Below are 21,434 nucleotides of genomic sequence, written 5' to 3' on the forward strand. Positions count from 1 at the left end.
AAAAGATTTGTATGCAAACTGACACTGACAGATCTCAGTGTCAGTTTGAACTGTCAATTTGCATACAATTTTTTTTTAAGATTATGAATTTTTAAGACTGTCTGTGGCAAGCCTTACACCAGTCCCGAAAGTACCGAAAATCCCGGGAAATCCCGGTTCCATATTGCTTCGGTACCGAAAATCCCGGTTCTTTAAAACAGTACCGGTACTGCAATCCCTAAATTCACTACGTTTTAGAAAAATAATACCCTTTCTTTTGGGTACAACAAATACAGTGGCGGTGGCTCTTTTACTCCATTGAAGTAGTAAAACAACAGTGACAGAGAAAGATATTTCGAGTTTGTTGATTGAAGCTTTCCCGTTCCCGGTTATTGCCCAGTCCAGGGCGAAATAATAAATACCAAAAAATCGATACTAATGTTCGGTTAGCTCATGTTTATCGGTATTTACCGAATCATTCTTCACGTTATTATTCATCCGTTCATTCGTGCATACATTTGCCATTCACTCACTTCACTTCATCTGTCAAACCGTAATCAATCGGAGTTTTGTTTATTTTATAATTGATTGAAATGATTAGATTTATGAATTAATTAGAATATTGAAGCTATTCCGCTTTTAATATGGAACAACTGTCCAACTTATGCCGTGCTTGCCTCGGAAGAGCTGAGTGTTTCTCTCATTTTATCTTTCAACACATTAGTCCTGAACAGTACTTTTATTGCACATCGATTGAGGTTTGTTATCTTTTTATTTATGTTAAATATATACCGTTATATATCTCGAAAGACCGGCTAATTAATATAAACATCTTTTAGTTGTCATTCCCGATTTATCGTTTGTTTTATTTAGATTATTTGGGTCAATCCACTTTCTCTTGTGACTCGACATGGTTACTGTTACCGGTGTCAAACTGTATACAAATAACCATACACTTCTATGGCAATTACAAACCTTGTCTATAAAGTATAGCAATTAAAATTTTTTGTTATTTTCGCATGGACGCTATGTGTATTGGCAATGTACTGGATCAATTTTCTCTTTAAAGATAACATTTTACATATTAATATGTTATTACAGGTAAAATACGAAGATGGACTTCCAAAGGCGTTATGCGACAAGTGTTTCATATTTATAAACGAGTTTATGGAATTCAAATCAAGATGTATTCAGTCGGAATCAGAATTAATGACAGTTTCGGGAAGATTGTCATTAAAAGAGGGAATATCTCTGAAGTCAGAACCAACAGGGACACACGAGGATATGGCGGGTACACGGAATGGAATGAACGAGGAGGACCTGCTAAACATGGCTCTAGCAACACCATCATATTTAAAAGTAGAAATGAAGGATGTAAAGGAAGAAGATGAAGAGGAAAATTTCAGTGACAGCAATAATGATACTGGTGGTAGGTTTTATTTTATATGTAGTTTTTGGTATTTAAAATTCAGTTATACCATTTATATCCCTAAAAATTTCATATAATTGATGCATGTTGTTTTTAAATAAAAGCATAATAATTGTATGGTTTAGTAATTATTTTACAGTGACAGTTTAGTAGCAGTGGTGGGCAAAGTACAGCCCATGGAAAGAAACTTACCCTAGGCCTCCATCGGTCCTCCAAAAAAGTGTATATATGTCCAGGGTTGTAGTAAAAAATTTTGGTGTGAATTTTGCTTAAATTTTGCCTATTCAAATTCTTTCAAAATTTGGCCCGTTAAAAAGTTAGCCCATCACAGGTCTAGAATGCCGAGACAGTTTTAATCCTGGGGATCATTGGAACATTCTAACCTAGCATTTGTTATTTTCAGAACCCCTGAAGGATATTGAAGAGAGTGTTAAGCCAACAAAAGCTAGGTAATTTATTAAAATACTATCAATGACTCCTTCGCCAACTATTTGGACACATTTTAGTTCAGCCTAGACTCAATATATTTTATAAAAATTTTCAACCAACTTCAATATTTCAAAAGGAGAACAGTCATTCTCAAGACGTAAAGGCGAATTATAATTACTGCAACTCATTTGTTTTCAGTGAAATTTTAGTTCTAATTCTAATTTATAGAATTCAAATTCCACTGAAAATAGAAGCGTCCTGGCAATTAGAATATGGACTAGACGATTGAGAATTACCGAGAAAGTTGTCAATTTGGTTTATGTGTATCTTTAATTCTTGTTACCCTTTTTTTTTTTCCTTCTAAAAATGTATGATTCTTATGAAGACCAGTTTGAAACTCCTCTTTGACTAAAATCTGAAATAATTCAAATGGCTTTTGTTTGGGAAGTTGTCTTTTATATGGAAGATTACATTTGCCGTCGATAACTCTCACTATTTATTTGATTTTTTAGAATAAATATCTATTTCAGTTCTAAAAAATCTCAGAAGTCACCCCAGAAGAGGAAGATAGCTAAAAAGCCAGTGAAATTTAAATGCGAGCGATGTACTAGGAAATATTCATCTGAAAGACGACTACAGGTTCATATGATTATATGCGGCCAGAGCAACGGAAATCCAGACCATGTAAGTTTAGTGAGCCGATTTCGACATTCTACTCATAGAGGAATAAGTAACGGAAGAGTTGGAACTCCATACATCAGTTAATGCGAGTTATTTGTATAGGAATAGTTATGTGACATCTAGCGACAATCACGCGTCAACTAGCGTAAATTACTTATTATTTTTTAGAATAATAGGCTATTTTGATGGCCATGATGCCTTATCAGACATATTCTAACTATCCTCGTTGAGAGATGTCAAAAAATAACTACTAACTATTTAAATTTATAGTTACAATATGTCCAATAACGGCATCATGGCATGGCCATCAAAATAGCCTATTGCAAAAAAGCATTTTTTTAGAAAAAAAATATAAATTTTTATTTTAAGTGCCAGTTTTACGAATAACATGTGAAAATACATCCAAAATAAAACTAAAAAAATTGGCTTGACGTCATATAACATTTTATCTTTATTTTGCCCTACGAAACGCGTAGTTAAAAATCGTTCGGTTTCCTTATGTTACACCGTGTATATAACGAGAAATGGTAATAGCCTTTTTTTATTATATTAGTACAAATAAATATAAAAATAACTCAGTATGAGTATTAAACTAAAAATGCATTTGCAGAACGAGTGTAGTATATGCCATAAAATCTACAAGACTGTTAATAGCCTTCGGTGCCACATAAAGTCAGCCCACACTACCTACACCTTCGATGAGCTGACTTGCCAGATCTGCTCCAAAGTCTTGAGTAGCCCCCACACGCTCAAAACCCACCAAAGAGTTCACGAAGAAAAATGGCAGAAAATATGCGAGGAGTGTGGAAAAATATTTAAGAACAATTACACATATAAGGTAAAATACATTAATATGTTTTAAAGAAAACGGTAGATTTCCAGCTATTGCCAGTGGTAAGATCTTGTTAAAGTGCTATTACGCGGGCAACACAATTGCCAGCAATTTACATACCATTGCCACAGTATAATAAAGAGTACTTTCGTACAGTATGGCCACTTCCGCTCGGTTACCTCACAGTTACCACCTGTCAAAAACGCGAACAGTCAACCTGTTATCTCTCATACAAGCATGGTACGCGTTCACCCACACGAGCTTAGAATGTGTGCTAGGAACGCGCCTCTTTCATATATTTGATCGCCAGTGTCCGAGATGTGCCATTGCCGTGTTTGCTCCATAGTTAGTTGGTGCGTATTGATCAAACGCGGCAATGGTATGTGAATTGCTGGCAATTGTGTTGCCCGTGTAACAGCACCGTTAGAGAGATTGGCCCACTTTATATTCCAGTTTATAAAAGCTCATGCCCGTTTTATATTGTGTATTGCTTTCTAAAAAGATATTCTATGGTAGGCCCTAAGAATATGCATTAATTACTACACTTGTTCGTTCACAGCACCACTTAGACACGCACGTCAAAAACCGCGAACGCAACTACCCATGCCAGCACTGCGGCAAAAAGTTCATCAACAAAAAGGTCTGTGCCAGCCACATCTACATAAACCACAGGAACCGACAATACATATGCAATTACTGCAACTATGTCTTCACTGAGAAAGCGTACCTTAAACAACACATCATGCGCCACGAAGGAACGAATCCTTTGTACGAATGCGATGTATGCTTTAAATCTTTAACGTCAAAACCATCTCTCAAGGCCCACAAGAGGATACATACTGGCGAAAAACCTTTCACTTGCAACTATTGCTCGAAGCCCTTTTCTATGAAAGTGAGGTTGGAAGAACATGAACGGAACCATACTGGAGAGAAGCCTTACGAGTGTGGTGTGTGTGCTATGAGGTTTTCCAGGCGGGGTTCTAGGAGACGGCACATGAAGGTGCATAATAAGTAAAGTGTAATCAGAAAATAATACTTACATAACTTTATTTATGTAATCATGAATATCACGACAAGCTGGTAAGACTTTTAATCTGGAGGTCGTGCGTTTTAACCCTGGCTGGTACGAACCAATAGGTTTTTCGGAATTTATGTACAAAAATATCATCTTATATTGGACTAATCCCAAGGTCTAGCTTGCCCTTTCACTTGGAAGGGCAGATCGCCATCGCTTTCGAAAAACTAGTGCCCACATTCCAAATCTTGAGATTAGTTGCCAATGCGGGCCCCAGCCTCTTATGGGCCGCGGCAAAATGCCGGGATAATGCAAGGAAGAAAACTCTACAGTGTAAGGACGAAATAAGGAATGGGTCGAAAGGATGGAATGCCTTTAGAGGCTGTAAATGTACCTTTATAGAAAAAGTACAGAAATGAAAGGATTAAATAACGAGAATTATGTTTATTTTAACTGTTCATTTACAAGAATAAATACAATGCTATCTTTCATCTGCAATTTAGCTAATATTAATTTATTTCTAGTAAACAAAGATATATTTTTTGTTGAGATTTGGGAGAATTATAATTGGTTTTATGAATAAATTATTTATACAATATTGTCTTTTTCTTTTGAGGCAAAACATAATTGTAAAAAATATATTTTCATGATACTAAACACAAGAATAATTATATAATTGCTAAACTTACAAAATTATTGTGATTTTATTACTGGAATGCAGAAATATAATTATTATTTTCTCGCACATACATTCAGCATATTATGTGCAAGTGTTCAAATTTAATCAAGTGTTATTTGATATATAACACTTGCACTTCCTTGGCAATATAATATGCAAACATTACAATTGTTGCCGTGTCCAGGATCTCAGTCTGCGTTCACCAATATTTTATTACGACTGGCGCTTTGTTACAAATTCCAATACATCCAATCAAAAGGATGTCCTACATTCACTAAACATTCATTCATATGAATATGACACAATTTTTTTCATTGTCGAAATTTTCTCCATTCAAAGTTCGTTCTATGTTTATGGTGCTAAGACCAGGCTTACCTAATAGAAGTTTTGACGGAAGCTTGTGTGATCATTCTAAAAGGTGCACTACACACACACATAATTAGATTTAGAACTTCCTGTGTTTATTACACTGTTACAATTGGTGCCATGACCAGGATTAATATAAGTAAGTACTGACGGTATGGATCGAAAAGGTGCACTACACGACACAACTAACACGGTGTTTTCAGTCAAAGGAAATAGTAAATCCGATGTACTTTCGATATGTTTAGGAAAATTAACGATAGAGGGCGTAAAAATCAACCGAGGGGGTATTGAGAAGCCCGCTACTTTATTAATGTCATCTTTTTTGGCAAATAAGTTAGCGTTCAAATATTTATTAAAGTGACTGGTTGATGAATGACCTATTTAGAAATCCTGCCATACATATGTGGCGTTCCATGTTTAAAGGTTCCACATGCTTTATGTTCTAAAAGGAACCTTTAGGCATGGAAAGTCACATGAAAAGTTGTCGTAACTTAATAATAGATGGCGCTGCATTCGAAAATCTTGACTGATAACTCTATACCATACTATTCAATATACTCTATTACAACTAACACTTAACTCATTCTTGTCACATTTTATTTTTAACATAATATTGTAGAAACAGCTAAACATGTTAGCTGTTTTAGCTCCACAATCACGTATCATTCCTCCACTCATAAGTAACAGCTAGCGGGGCGTGATCCGGTATAGTCGGTCGGTCATCCCTCATATGTCCCTTCATGTGTCTGTTGAGCGCGCATTTCTGTATGAAGGCCTGTGCGCAGAGCTGGCACTTGTGAGGCTTCTCGCCTGTGTGGATCATGCGGTGGTTGCGCAGGTCCTTGCGAGCCATGAATTTTTTGGGACAGAGGTCGCAGGCGTACGGTCGCTCGCCTGAAATCATAAAACTGAAATGATGCCACATAAAAGTCATAAAGCCTGGCAAAAAAGAGTAGAACATATTAGGGGCGCCACCGTCTATATAAACCGTTTTGCCTGTGGAAACTATTGAGTCACTTTTGTATGACTCTGTATAACAGTAAGTTCTGGGGCCCGTTTCTAGAAAGGTTCAAGCCTTGTATTACAAGTGTGTTTCCATGACAACCCATACGATAAGACAGTTCGCGCACTTGTAATACAAGGCTTGTACCTTTCGAGAAACGGGCCCCTGTTGTTAATTGTTCCATTTCTACTCTTTTGCCAGGCTGTACAGACAATCGGTGAGTATTTCATTTTTACAAATACTAGTAGCCTTTGGTTGTGTAAATTTGCTGGCTGGGTTGGCATCGGACCTCCCAATCCCAGAATTTGTGGAGCAAGATAGAACTGTCTGTAGTGTTCCATAACGCTCCTCAATTGTTGAGCCATTTAGAGCTCACACTCAATTAATCTTTCAATATTTACGCTATGGGTATAGCGCTGGTGGCCTAGCAATAAGAACCTTAACGAACCCCGGCTTTCAAACTTATGTGCGAAATGTCATTTGATATTTGCCAGCCGCTTTTCGGTGAAGGAAAACATCGTGAGGAAACCGGACTAATTCCAATAAGGCCTAGTTACCCTTCGGGTTGGAAGGTCAGATGGCAGTCGCTTTCGTAAAACTAGTGCCTACGCCAAATCTTGGGATTAGTCAACTCACACACTCAACTATCACGGAGAGTGATTGTACTGTAGATGCAACTCTGAATTTTACGCTTCAATGAATTTCAAGTTTATTTAAAAAAGTTTATTACCTGTATGAGTTCTCATATGTATCGCCATAAAGCTTCTGCTCTTGAAAGTTTTCTCGCACAGCTGACACGAGAAAGGTTTTTCAGTGGAGTGAGATCGCATATGCTTCACTAGATCTGCCTGCAATCAGAAGAATACTATATAAACACTTATGATTTTGACGTGGTTGGGTAAGGATCACTGCACTTTTCTCATCTCTCGTCGTCGATCGAACCAATCGGAGCCTAGAACTAAAGCACTAACACTACTTCTAACACTAAAGATCTTATTGCTTCAACTGGAAAATTTCGCTGACTTGGTTGAAGTCTTGGTGACTAGTTGGCAGAGCGCTGGAGTATCGATCCAGAGGCCGTGAGTTCAAGTCTCACCCAAGGCAGACATTTTCCACTTTTAAATTTATTCTAAGACTAAAAAAGCTCTTATCTTATTGCTTCAACTGGATAGTTAAGTTATTTGTCTCGGCTGTAGATCCGCGTCGATAAATGTGGAAGACTTTAAAAATAGAATTCGAATAGAATCGAATTTTCCACTTTTTTTAATTCTGCTAGTTATAAAATTATTTTTTTCTGCTCCCGAACTGTTATTCGTCACTTACAGGGTCGAGCATAGATCGTTAAAACCCTACATGGCAGATGCCCGCCCCCGCCCGGCGCCCCGCGCACCCGCGCATACGATATAGCTCTTAAAGCATTGTTAGGTAGCCTTTAAGGGATATAGCGGGCGGCGCGGGGAGTGCGAGCGACAGGGTGAGGCAGGAACAGAGGGGAGGCCGACAAGTCAAAATAAAAGTTATCTAGAAAACTATTAAAAAGTAAGTGCATGGTCGTAGAAAAAGTATTGTATGCAACGGTGTTTAACTGAGTCAAAAAATACTCGTGGCGTCTTAATAACAATTTTCGGCTTCGCCTCAAATTGTTACCCACGCCACTCGTCTTTTTTGACCTCCTTTAAACGCCTGTTGCATAAAATACTATTTTCTGCTCCCTTCATCATTTACAGGGTCGTGCATAAATCTTTAAAACCCTGCATAAAAGTCTATTCCCCAAAGCCAGCCCCCGCCGGCTTCCCGCGTATGCGCGCAGTAGCGAAAAAATTGAAAACGCATTGTTTTTACCATGGCAACGCATTGTTATAACGTTACTGCGCGCGTGCGCGGGAAGCCAGGGATGGCTTCTGTGGGCATCTGGCTCGAGCGCTGGCAGTGCAAACCTTTGCGTCAAAATATACAGAAAACAGTGTGAATTTCACGAAAGTTATTCAAGAAAACTATTAAAAACTAAGTGCATGCAGGTCGTAGAAAAAGTATTGTATGCAACGGTGTTTAAAAGAGTCAAAAAATATTCGTGGCGTCTTTATTAACAATTTTCGGTTTCGACTCAAATAGTTAACCACACAACTAGTCTTTTTTGACCTCCTTTAAACGCCGGTTGCATTAAATACTATAAAGTATAAACGCACCTTGATGTAGAACTTCATGTCACAATGCGTGCAGGCGTGGTTCTTGATGCCGGTGTGTCGTATGAGGTGTATCTTGAGGTTGCCGGGCTGCGCGAATTTCTTGCCGCACTGGTAGCAGCCGTAGTTTCTCTCATTCTTGTGAGTTTCTATATGCATCTGTACAAATAAAGAACAATGTACAATTTTATAAGTAATTAGTTCAAAAAGGACGAGAGGCACGAGAGCAAATGAATAATATAAAATTAATAAATTACAATTAGTCAGAATTAAAATTACAATTCAAATAAATAGACACAATTAAAATTAAATAAAGATTTACAATTAAATACAAAAAATAGTCATTATACATTACTTTCTAATTGATATTTTGTATGTCACAATCATCTAGATATTCTTTTATGGAATAATAAGCCTTATTAACAAGAAAATAAAAAAGATCTTTTTTGAATATATTCACGTCCTGTAGTCTTCGTATGTTATCTGGTAAGTTATTATAAATTCGAGGTTCCATTCCAAATATACTTTTTGATAGAAGTGCTGTCTTATACAATTTGTTTTTTATATTGTCAACTTTACGAGCACTGTTAAATTTTGTGTATTGTCCTATATTCGTTTTGACATATAATGCTGTTTCATATATATATAGGGATGGAAGAGTTAAAATTCTTAATTCAGTGAATAAATCTTTACATGGTTCAATTAGTGACGTTGAAATATTGACTAACTTATTGTGAACGATTAAGATCATAATATATATGTAATGAACTATTCATAAGAGCTTGTAACTAGGCCTACATGAATAAAGATATTTTGAATTGAATTTGAATTGAATTGAACTAACACTGGGCCATCATCATCCTTCTTGCGTTATCCCGACATTTGCCACGGCTTATTATGGGAGCCTGGGGTCCGCTTTTTTGACAACTAATACCAAGATTTGATGTAGACACTAAGTTTTACGAAAACGACTACCATCTGACCTTCCACAACCCGAGGGGTAACTAGGCCTTATTGGAATTAGTCCGGTTTCCTCAAGATGTTTTCCTTCACCGAAAAGCGACTGGCAATGGCAAATATCAAATGACATTTCGCACATAAGTTCCGAAAAACTCATTGGTACGAGCAGGGGTTCGAAGTGTTCGAACCCGCGACCTCCGGATCGAAAGTCGCACGCTCTTACCGCTACGCCACTTAATCTATAAACTGAAATAGATATCATAATCCACCGGGTCCACGAGCGAGGCAATCTTCTCACGCGGCAACGTCCTTGGTAGAGAGGCCTCGGCCGAGGCAGGTTGCATCCCCGAGTATAACGCTCGTACTGCCTCGGCCATAACAACGTCCTTACCACTAGACCGGGTGGTACCATTTATTTTTATTATAACAACTATTTCATGCATGAGTATATGAGGGGAAGCCTGACGGCTCAGCCACGACATTGGTCTAAGCGCGACAGCGGTGAGCGGCGGCCATACATTGGAGCGAGACACAGCGATGGGACTTCTCATTCGCACGTATGGCTGCCGCTCACCGCTGCCGCGCTTAGACCAATGTCGTGGCTGGGCCGTAAGAGTAGCGCCAGTGACAGAGAAGGTGAGAGGAAGCAGATTAGCATGGTATGGTCATGTAATGCGGAGGGATGAAAGCAATGTTATAACGAGTGGTAAATATAAAGGTGGATGATGACAACGGTAGTGGAAGGCCTAAGAAAAGATGGATGGAATGTGTGAACAATGATATGAGAGTGAAAGGTGTTAGTATGGAAATGACGGCTGATAGAGAGGACCCCAAATAATGGGAACAGGGCAAGAGAATGATGACAAACTGTTTCATGCCAGAAGCAGGATCTATTTCATTTTCTTCCTAATTGCATGTAAATTAGGCTTGTGTACGACATGTACTAATAGTACAAAAGATACGATTCCCTGCACTGTACTAGACCGAACTACTCCCAAATGATTCTGCTCTCTAGTACGTTTAGTACACTCACACACGCGCAACAGAATGGGAGCGAAAGGCCGAGGAGTGACAATGTCAGCAAAGCGATCCGTGTGATCAGACCGCAACCGAACTAAAACCAACTGACTCGGACCGAGAGCGCGCGAAAACGGCCGATCAGCTCTCGGCTAGTACGAGCGAACATTACTGTACGCCATATGCACAATTTGTCTTTCGCTCTCTCGGTGTACTACTGTACTAAATGTCCTAAAAAAACGAACTAGTACACTTCGGAGATCGTACTAGTTGGGAGCGATCTTTTCAGTGAACGAGCAGGCACAACTCTAATGTAAATCGAGTTGGCCTCTTGAGGTGTGAGTATTTTACTATGAGCATTAAAAACAAAATCAAACTACCTTCAAATTATGTGCCTGCACAAACTTAGCATCGCACAAATGGCATGCATGCCTCTTAATGCCGGCATGTATCAACTCGTGATTCTTCAACACGTTGAGATAAGCAAAGTCTTTGCCGCAGGTGAGACACTGGTACTTCCTGACTCCGGAGTGGGTCCGGGAGTGGCTGGTCAGGCTTCGGAAGGTGAGGAAGGTCTTGTCACACTTGCTGCATTTGATGTCTGGCTGAAAACATGTTTTAGGTGAATTTGAAAGTGTTGTCAACAGGTGACTGAGGAAAAATTTCAATGTGCAAAAACTACACACATGCAGGAAATATTTAAACCACAATTGATTAAATAATATAGATTTTTTTAGGCTGGCAGAAGTAGGTGTCCCTAATTATTTATATATAGAATATTTAAAAAAAAAACATTTGCTTGGTTAATTTCTTTTTTAATAATCAGTGGACCGATTTTCATGAATCATGGCTAAGAACACTCCCGACTAACTCAGCTTTCAGACAAAAAAAAACGAAATCTAAATCGGTTCATCCGTTTGGGAGCTACGATGCCACAGACAGACACACAGACGGACAGACAGATTTTTGCGTCGAGGGTTAATTAACAACTTTTTCACAAGAACAAAATTATTAAATTTTTTACCTTCTTTCCAAAATGGCTCCGCATGTGAGCTTCCAGCGTCTCATACTTCTGGAATCTCTTGTCACATTTGACACATTTCATGCGATCTCTTTTGTTGCTCGATTCCGTTTTTCTGTACACACGTCTTTTTCTTCTAAAATAAAACATAACAACAGGTTGCCTTATTGTTACACAGCAATCTCTTCCATACAAACTTTGAGAGACTGTATTCACTGGATACAGACTACATCAGTTTTTAAAGCATATAATTAACTAGGCATAGCTGGGCATTAACTCGTTAATCCGTTAATCGTTAATTAACGAAGTTAACATTTCGATTAACGGATTAACTTTTAAGTTAACTTGAAAAAATGTTAACGGACTCGTTAACTTCCGTTAAATTTCTCCGAGTCCGTTAATCGTTAATCTAGTAGGGCACAGGCGCCATCTGCGCTGCGAAAAACACGTTCTGAACGCTACTATAAAAACCCGAAGTACAGCAAATCCTATGATTTGCCGGTAAATCCTAGGTTTTACCGATGTCGATTGCTAAAAGTCCGAAATATTACCTAAAAAAGTATTCTTCACGTGGATTTGCTTTTACTAACTTTGATTCGGTGAATTAGGGGGGAATAGCTTTACCATGGCGACTGTTGTAGTGATAGGGCAGCAAATTCGAGCCCTATTTACGACCACATTCGCTTCCCTAGCCTCTACCGCCCAAAGTGCCACAACAGTCCCGTCACCGCCAGTATCTCTCCTGACAGTCCTGACACAGCTCTTGGCAGTAGCTCAGGCGATCACTGCCTTCCACGTGCAGCCTAGAATTCAATAGGATAGCTGTACTTCGGCCTTTTACAGAAATATAATACGTTATAGTGGATAGGATACTGATGCAACTAAAATTTTAATATTTAAAGAAAAGTTCATTTTTCTTCACGTGTTAACGGATTAACGATTAACTTTAACTTACGTTAAATTTGTCGAAATGTATCGCTTTAACGATTAACGAAGTTAACTTTTTTAGTAACGGATTAGCGATTAACGAAGTTAACTATTTCATTAACGGTGCCCAGCTATGTAACTAGGCAACTAAAAAATTAAACGGGAAGTTAAGTTGAGCATACATTAATATAATTTGGCTGTGTATTAATATTGTGGTGAAAAAAAAAATATGAGCCTCAAATTAAGGCATCATATTATTGAGAAAACGGCAGCAAATTCAAGCGACCAAAATATTGCTGAGGAACTTTAAACAATACTTTGGCGACTAAAATAATAATTGGCACCTAAATATTGGAAAGGGTACTTAAGATTTTTAATATTTGTAGTCATATCGATGTTAGCACCTAAGTGCGTTTTCACATTATCCGATCCGATATCGGATGTCGGACCGATACCCATACATTAAGTCGCCATCTTGGATTTTTTCCATTGAAATACTTCCGACATCCGATATCGGATCGGATAATGTGAAAACGGACTAAATCTTACTTTTAGGCCGTTTTCACATTATCCGATCCGATATCGGGTGTCGGACCGACATCCTACACCCGATAAACGCTTCCGATAGTGTCGGATGTCGGTCCGATAAAACGCATTGTTCCAAATCAATGAAGTATGATTTTGTATCAAAAATATTTTAAAAAAAGTTTTATATTGAATAATTCAAATATTTTATTGTAAAATTAAAATAACGAGCATAAAAATACTCAAGTGTGTGCAGGTAAAATAATAGTACATTACGATACAAGTGCGGAAAAAGGAAGTTCGCACGTGTATCGTACGACGTTTTTCAGTACAGATGGCCCTCAGAAGTTTCGACCTGACAAATAATGAACCACTTCTCGCACTAGTGCGTAAAAAAAACATCTGTACTGAAAAATTATTACAATACACGTGCGAAAAAGAAATTCGTAGGTCGTGTTTTAATTTATCGCCACTCGTTTCGAACTTCCTTTTTTACGCACTTGTATCGTAATGTACTATTACATTTAACTATATCTACTAAAACATGAAAAAGTTAGTATCCGCAATTCGGACCGATGAATTAAGCTAGGAACATACTACGCGGACGTCCGTCGTAAAACGACCGCGACCGCGACCGATCAGTGTGCACGGAACAAAACATCCACCGAGCCAGATTTCGATCGGACGTCCATGCGCTCAAGGCCACGTCCACGTCCGTCGATCGATAGTTTGCACGGCTACGTGTATTTCCATTGTCCAGATTCCCGTCCGCGGTCGATTTACGACGGACGTCCGCGTAGTGTGTTCCTAGCTTTACAATCTTTTTTTCAACAGAAATTCATCATTAACAGCTGTTTAATAGACGCCATTTTAGTCACGCACACTACTACAAACTTATACCTACATTATATACGCACACATACAAATATTATCGGCCGACAGCTGGCGGGGGTCCGGCATGCCAAAAATGTCGGAAGCGTCCTGCCGATATCGGCAGTTCGATGGTGCCTCGGACAAAAACTGTTGTAGGAAAGTGCCATCTGCATTAAATCCGCAATTTTTGCGTTTTATATCGTTTTTTAGTAATCTATCAAATACATAAATAAAAACCTGGACGCGCATAAATCTTACATTTTACATCCTTCCTACATCCGATATCGGATCGGATAATGTGAAAACGGCCTTAGTCGACCAATTAAATACGTGCCGTTTTTAAACTGCTTGCCTACTTATAAAACAATAAATAAATATTGTCACTAAAAACATGAAATAAATGTCATATAGAAAGAAAAAGTGACCAAGGCCTCACAAGTGTTCCAAGCTGGAATCGAACCAGCCTACTCCGTTTACCGGATGGATGCCTGAACCACTCAGCCATCAGTACACGAAGGCAAGGAGGCTTGGAGGAGTTGGTCACTTTTTCTTTGAATATGATATCTATTTAATGTTTATAACATAATAGTTGTGACTACTTAAAAAATACAAGTTAAAATATTTACTATGAAAATAATTTAATTTGTTGTCACTACAATTTTAGGGTTTCATATTTGTTATCACTTCCGCAACTATTAAGGACCTGCCTGGCGCTCGTGCACTTTGCTCATATGCCGGACAACCCGCTGAGCAGGTTACCGCCACACAACCAGGCGGTTATAAATTATGACTGGTATCTGACATGTGAATGTGTTAATGTGCCCTGACAAAAATGCTGGTATAAAGGAAGGATGAACTTATTGTACACAAAAAAGGAAGTTAACACTTTCGCTACCAAGAACCCGACTTAGCGTAGATTACATGGGTTTCCCCGTATGTAGCGAAAATGTCGTAGCGCCGCGTAGAGCCCGGTTTCGAAAGTGTTAACACCCACTTCTTACAGATTTATTTTAGTAGTATGTATACATAATCCTTCCTTAATTGTATTTTTTTGTAATAAGTAATAATAAATTGTCTTGTAATCAAAATCTTAAGACCTTTTGGCAACCACATATTGTTTAAAGTAACCCGTGGATAATGCTGTTGACTATACATATTGTTATTCATATTTTCTGTACCTCCTACTGTAACCGTTATTGTATAATTGTTTTTTATCCCAAAAATAAACAAAATAAAATAAAAAATAAACCCACTTTTTAGGTGCTTCCTCATAAGTTTCACTGGATTCGGGGCTGGATGAGGAGTCTTCTTGAATACCCTGCTCCTCCTCTAAATCTATAGTTATATTTTCCACAGGCTGACCTTCATCTTTCACCTGAAAATATATTTTTTCAACTAAATTTGCATTTTATTCATTTATTGAATCTATTGTACAGTCAAGTTCATAAATATGAGTACATTTCTTCACCTAAACTTGTTGCAATAAGGTGAAAAAATGTACACTTCTATGAACTCGGCTGAACAACTACAAAAGGTGGTCTGTCTACCATGAGGCAGTCTTTACCAGTGAACCTGAGATGGGAAAGTACTATATATTAATATATATTATAGAAAGTGCTAAATATAACACAAGTAGTCTCCCTTAACATGTTTGCTGCGGTACTGGGCGGAAAGGCCATATACTTTATAATATTTATTTTACTTCTTGGTCTATATTTGGTTTTCATGATTCTGTATATTGTATCTTTTTTACATGGCAAGGGAAAGGAATACTAGGGAACTGGCATTAGTGAGTTTAAACATAGAACATAATATACATATACAATGTGCAGTGTACTACATTTTTTTACCTTTAGCTGTTGCCTGAGTATAGAATTTGACCTAGAGACCACTTGTTTGAAGTAATACAGCTGGTTCAATAAATCTAGACATGATTGGCATATTAGTTTCGGCAAGGGATCGCTTTCGGAAATCTGAAATAAGCACAAAATTGTTAAAATAGAAACTTACAATAGCGCTAACTCTAGCTAGTTAACCAAATCTTCCAATTACCTTTAAATAACTTAGGGAAGACATAATATATGGAAAATGTAACTTGTAATATATCATGTAAAAAGTATTGCATACCTCAACAGACGTACAGTATTTAAATATTTCTGTAGAACACACGGAAAACAAGTCTTTCAAGGGTTCTCCATTCGCTAAACACGCTCTACATACATTCTGTAAGTCTAGCGCTTCTTCCATCTCGTATAAATATTTATTTATAATTAAATATAATAAATATGTATTTAATTAATATATAGCACACAGTAATCGTTTCAATTTATCGCAAATTAATTAGAATTCAGCAATTTACAATAAGCTGTCAAAAAAACTATGCTGAATGAAAACAACATGAGCGTGTTTCAGACATGCATAAAATATGCTGAGGATTAATATTACTATGGTATTACTAAAGAAGAACAAGGAGTGGTAAAATATGAAGTGAATATTAATGTTTGCAGAATAATAAATTTTATTTAAACAAATTAACTTCAGATATATTTTTTTTTCTCTTTAACAAATAATCAGACGTTTTAAAACGAGCCTCAGATTTACTGATGAACGGCGGGAATCTGGGATTCCTGTAAATTAACAAAAAATACTGCCGTTAAATTTAATAAAAATAATTTTATTTTATAGTAAATATTCACCAATTATACATTGTTGGTGAAATTTCATGTTATATTTACACAAGAATCATTTTAACAATGTGAATGTGACTGAAGATCATACAAATGATTGCTTTTAAATTTGTATAGAACTCGAAGCTACGTTTATACAGAGTGTTCCTCTTTTTCTTTTACACCTCGATTTATCTGTGTTTTTTTTTTTATCGATGGTTGTCTTATATTTTTGTTTTGTAACTAAAACGTAGTGATTCAATACTCTTTGGTTTTGTAACAAGTGTTCCAATTTATAATTTATGTTTTGCTTAGTTTAGTTATTTTACTAAATGTACATATTACAATTTTATTGTATAACTTCATGAGTATATTGGATAAGACACTGTTACATTACATATAGACACGTGTGTCACAGTTTCGTTTTCTTTCAACCCCTTATTTGCCAAGAGTGGCACTGAAGCTTTAGTAGTTTCATGTGCTCTGCTTACCCTTTATGGGATACAGGCGTGATTGTACGTATGTATGTATGTATGTTCTTCTTATAAATAACTACATACTTTATATTCTATAAACCTATTACTTACCTACATATCATTTATAAAATAATTTTTATCTCACTAATAAAAATAATTTTATAAATAGAATTGTATTAGGCACATAGGTACTTACTTGTACTGTACCTACTGATTGTAATAATCTGCATAATTTTCGGAATAAGCATTTACCAATGTCTTCTTAATGTAAAAATACATGGATTAATTAATTTATTTGAATTTTGAAAAACGATGTTTTGACCTATCATTTGTTATACATTTATTTATTGATTTAATCTGAAGTTTTGTAAACGCTAGTGACCTAGAGCTAAGAGCATGTGACTTTAAATGTGGAGGTTCGAACCCCGGCTCATATCATTGAGTTTTTCGGCACTAATGTGCAAAAATGTCATTTGATATTTTCCAGTCACTTTTCGGTAAGGGAAAACATGGAATAAATCGGACTTATCCGAAAGAGGATGATGATGATGAGATTTATAAATGTGTATGTGTACAATAACAAGAACGATTTAGAACATCTAAGTATCTCTTATTAGTACTACTATGCCACTAAAGTCTGCGTGGAAACAGAGAAATGGAAGAATCGTGATGAATTGAGGGAACTCATCAACGACAACAATTTTAGTTTTGTACATACTTTAGACTCGTAATGTATGTACTGGCAGGCAAGTATAGTCGCGCAATAAATGATAAAACATCTATCGCGCTTACAAATAGTGCAATAGGGACGGCCTGATGTCACATACCTCCTAAGAACTCTCAATAGGTATCTGTTTTCTGATTATATCAACCATACTTGAATGGAACAATAGGCTTTTATGGAGTTGAGAAGTTCCTCAGGTTTATCAAAGTACTTAGTAACTGATATTGAGTCCACCACTTAACCATTCAATGATAAACTGTAGGTAGCTATTGATACAAAATATAGCACAAAAAAAAAATGTCAACAACTTGCAAACCGGGACGGTACTTATAAGATACACCTATACTTCAACAAGTGTACTATCGCTGGTTGCGATTAAATTAAACGGATGTTGGTCAATAGTGTTTAAATAAGTGTGCAGCATTTTATTTACTGATAACATTTAACTACTAGCTGCATTGATGCCTGCTGGCTCGGTATGGGTAATACCTATTTTAATAATAATAAAGAATTACAAAAATGATATGCATATTTTAAATTATAAAAGAAGCATCGAATAAACAGTATTCTAATAAAAAAAAAACCTTCAATAGATATATTACTAGGGTATCGAATATATCGATATTGGTTTTTAAGAGTTATGTCCTTAATCTAGCTAATCGCCTTAATCTAAGAGCTTATGATAATGATGTACAATATTAAAATAGATACTTTCTTTATTATAGCAAAATATTCAAATAATTGGTATTATAGCATAGGGCACCATATTGACATTTTTATAAGGATGTAAATAGATTACCTACAATTTCTCTGTGCAAACCTCTTTGTTCAGATTTCTATCAGGCATAATAATATAAAGAAAGAAAAAACAACTTTTATCAAGAATTAAAAGTAATACTTTTTTGAAGACTGTATTTTGTTAATAGGTATGTGTGTAGATAAATAAGCACATACGCTTTCGAGCAATACTAGTATTGATAACATGTTTACTTTCCTAACTGTAAATTCGACTCGCATCATCGGCCGAGAAAGAAGCGCAAACGAAGACGTCACCCTACTGAACAGCATATAGTATTGTTTTAGGTTATGTTTGTGTAATTATTGTTTACCATTTTACTCCAGTGAAATTTTAGTAGATTTATTTAGCAAAATTTAATAAAAACGAATTAATAACTTATTAAGTATCAAGAATAAGTTAAAGTATAGGTGGCATCGGCGGTATCTAATAAAAACTAATATTACTTATTTCATAAGACAACCTTGCACTCCTTGCAGTGAATAAACGAGCGCGACATCGCTTTGTTATGTTATGACTGTATACGTGTAACAAAGTGAAGTGTGTTGTTCAGTGGCATAACCCATTGCTGATAAATGTAATTTTCAGTCATATTATTACTGAGCCGCGATACGGTCGCTTTACATATAACAAGTGCTAATAAATGCCAACGGAAATGGAAAGTGAACTTAAGAGTGATGAAGTACCAATTGCTATTACTCCGTCTGATGAGAGAATAAATCGTTTATCTCGTTTATATGAAGATGAGTTTGGAAAAAAGCCGTCATTTTACGTGAGAGTTCCGGGACGTGTAAATATTATTGGTGAACATATTGATTATTGTGGCTTCCCGGTGTTGCCTATGGCATTAGAGCAGGATATTTTAGTTGCGGCAAGTTTGATACAAGAACCGGCAATTTATCTTCGCAATGCGAACAGTAAATATAAAAGTTTCAATACGAAAATTACAACTTACGAGGAGATTGAGATAACACCGGACGGTGACGGAAAACCATTTTGGTATAATTACGTTCTGTGCGGAATAAAGGGTGCTCTAGAGTATTTGGAAAATAAGATGGAAAATGGATTACAACTTTATATTGATGGAAACATTCCTCCAGCTTCTGGTCTTTCTAGTTCGTCGGCACTTGTAAGCGCTGCTTGCTTATCATTTTTATACGCACAAAATGTATCTATGAGCAAAACCGAAATAGCCTCGTTGTGCGCTAAAAGCGAAAGATATATCGGTACTCAAGGTGGTGGAATGGACCAAGCTATTGCTTTTCTAGCAGAAAAATACTGTGCACAATACATTACGTTTCAGCCTCTCCAAGCAACATCCGTGATTCTTCCTGAAGAGGCTGTGTTTGTTGTAGCTCACAGTTTAGCGGAAGCCAACAAAGCAGCTACAAATGATTACAACCGACGAGTTATTGAATGTAGACTGGCAGCACAAATATTGCTTACTCTAAGCGGAATACCGACCGATAAAAAGATTATAACTCTTAGCGAAACACGTAACAAAATCGGGAAAACCTTAAAAGAAATGATACAGTTGGTGCTTACATATTTACCAAAAGATATATATAGAAAGAACGAGGTTTGCTCCATTTTGAGTGTCGACGAAAAAGAGTTGGAAAATCTGTATCTTACTGCGAATACAAAGCATATGACTGAATTCAAATTAAAGCAGAGAGCTCTACACGTTTATGAGGAAGCGTTGAGAGTAGAGGAATTTCGTAATATATGCAGTCAGTCTGGCAATAGCAAAGTCAATGGTACTAATGGTCACACTATTAACGGAGAATCTCAGAATGAAACTTTGTCTACCTTGGGGAAATTGATGTTACAGTCCCATGAAAGCCTAAAGAACTTATACGAATGTTCTCATACAAACTTAGATCTCATAGTAGAAATATCCCAGAAATTGGGAATACATTCAAGATTAACAGGTGCAGGTTGGGGTGGTTGCGCTGTAGCTCTTTGTCCAAAGAATCTGTTAGAAAATTACATTGAAACATTAAAAGAGGAATTTTACGATAAGCATTGCAATATAGATAAGGTGGATGCACATATGTATGTTTTCGCTACCACCCCTAACCATGGTGCTATAATTTATGTAAATTAATTACGTAACAGTTATTCTTTTAACTTAATACAATAATTGTAATATAAATTACTTAGGCATTTACGTTTAAATCATTTTTAAACTAGTATTATATCAACCATACCATCGAATGCATTTATGGTGCCAATGATAGTCGTAATTTTTTGTTGAGATGTAATTGATGTATCAGATGTGCTTTAGTTTTTTTATCATTTACACCAATATATTTTTAGTTTGCTTTACTTTCTTCTTTGCCATGTAATTAACTATATTAAGTTTGCGTGAAACATTGTAATGTAAAGCCATGTAGTTTTTTGTATTTAATATCTTATTTTATTAGAAACTTATAATATTAGTTAAATTAAACCGTGTATTAATATAAATGTACCTATGTCACTTGTAATTGGTAATAATAACATGTTACCAATGATGTTGTTTTATTTATTTACGTCTTTGACCTATTTAAATTACCTTATGCATACTCTATTTGTATCTTTAGATAGTACACTCACGGTCTTTGATTGTTGGTTGAGCCATTTTAGAGGTCACAATATTTTTTTTATTTAAACCGCATTTCCAATAAAAGATTTATGAATAAAGTGAATATAAATGAATTAGTACAAAATTAAAATATTTAATAAAATATGTTTATTTCCAAAGTCCAAAATAGTAAATTATTAAGTGATTATAAAAACACGCTGTATATCAGTAAAAATTTGTCTATAGGTGATTTAAACTATTGTGCATGTGTGCAGTGCGCAGCAGTG

At 36.4% G+C, this 21,434-nt stretch overlaps 3 protein-coding genes across 4 annotated transcripts; 2 read left to right on the plus strand and 1 right to left on the minus strand.

Moving 5' to 3' along the window:
* Positions 1 to 532: 532 nt before the first annotated feature.
* Positions 533 to 5,857, plus strand: LOC125225597 (zinc finger protein OZF-like). Its single transcript, XM_048129372.1, has 6 exons — positions 533 to 737; positions 1,081 to 1,408; positions 1,812 to 1,857; positions 2,368 to 2,521; positions 3,129 to 3,356; positions 3,910 to 5,857. Exons 1-6 carry the CDS (start codon positions 624 to 626, stop codon positions 4,363 to 4,365), a joined length of 1,326 nt encoding a protein of 441 aa, XP_047985329.1. The 5' UTR covers positions 533 to 623; the 3' UTR covers positions 4,366 to 5,857.
* Positions 5,858 to 5,900: 43 nt separating this feature from the next.
* On the minus strand, positions 5,901 to 19,080 carry LOC125225598 (oocyte zinc finger protein XlCOF6.1-like). 2 transcript variants are annotated; one of them, XM_048129374.1, is made up of 8 exons: positions 16,047 to 16,489; positions 15,770 to 15,892; positions 15,173 to 15,294; positions 11,598 to 11,730; positions 10,954 to 11,178; positions 8,600 to 8,755; positions 7,144 to 7,261; positions 5,901 to 6,304 (listed from the first exon to the last, which is right to left on the minus strand). In XM_048129374.1, the coding sequence occupies exons 1-8, from the start codon at positions 16,164 to 16,166 to the stop codon at positions 6,066 to 6,068; spliced, it is 1,236 nt and encodes a 411-aa protein (XP_047985331.1). In that variant the 5' UTR covers positions 16,167 to 16,489; the 3' UTR covers positions 5,901 to 6,065. The 2 variants fall into 2 exon arrangements, with proteins under 2 accessions (XP_047985331.1, XP_047985332.1); XM_048129375.1 differs by lacking the exon at positions 16,047 to 16,489 and adding an exon at positions 19,045 to 19,080 and having other exon boundaries at positions 5,902 to 6,304.
* Positions 19,081 to 19,088: 8 nt separating this feature from the next.
* On the plus strand, positions 19,089 to 21,283 carry LOC125225595 (N-acetylgalactosamine kinase). The gene has a single exon (XM_048129370.1). The coding sequence runs from the start codon at positions 19,225 to 19,227 to the stop codon at positions 20,686 to 20,688; it is 1,464 nt and encodes a 487-aa protein (XP_047985327.1). The 5' UTR covers positions 19,089 to 19,224; the 3' UTR covers positions 20,689 to 21,283.
* The last annotated feature ends 151 nt before the right edge of the window (positions 21,284 to 21,434 follow it).

The sequence above is a fragment of the Leguminivora glycinivorella genome, chromosome 4 (assembly GCF_023078275.1).
Source record: "Leguminivora glycinivorella isolate SPB_JAAS2020 chromosome 4, LegGlyc_1.1, whole genome shotgun sequence".
Classification (NCBI taxonomy): Eukaryota; Metazoa; Arthropoda; class Insecta; order Lepidoptera; family Tortricidae; genus Leguminivora; species Leguminivora glycinivorella.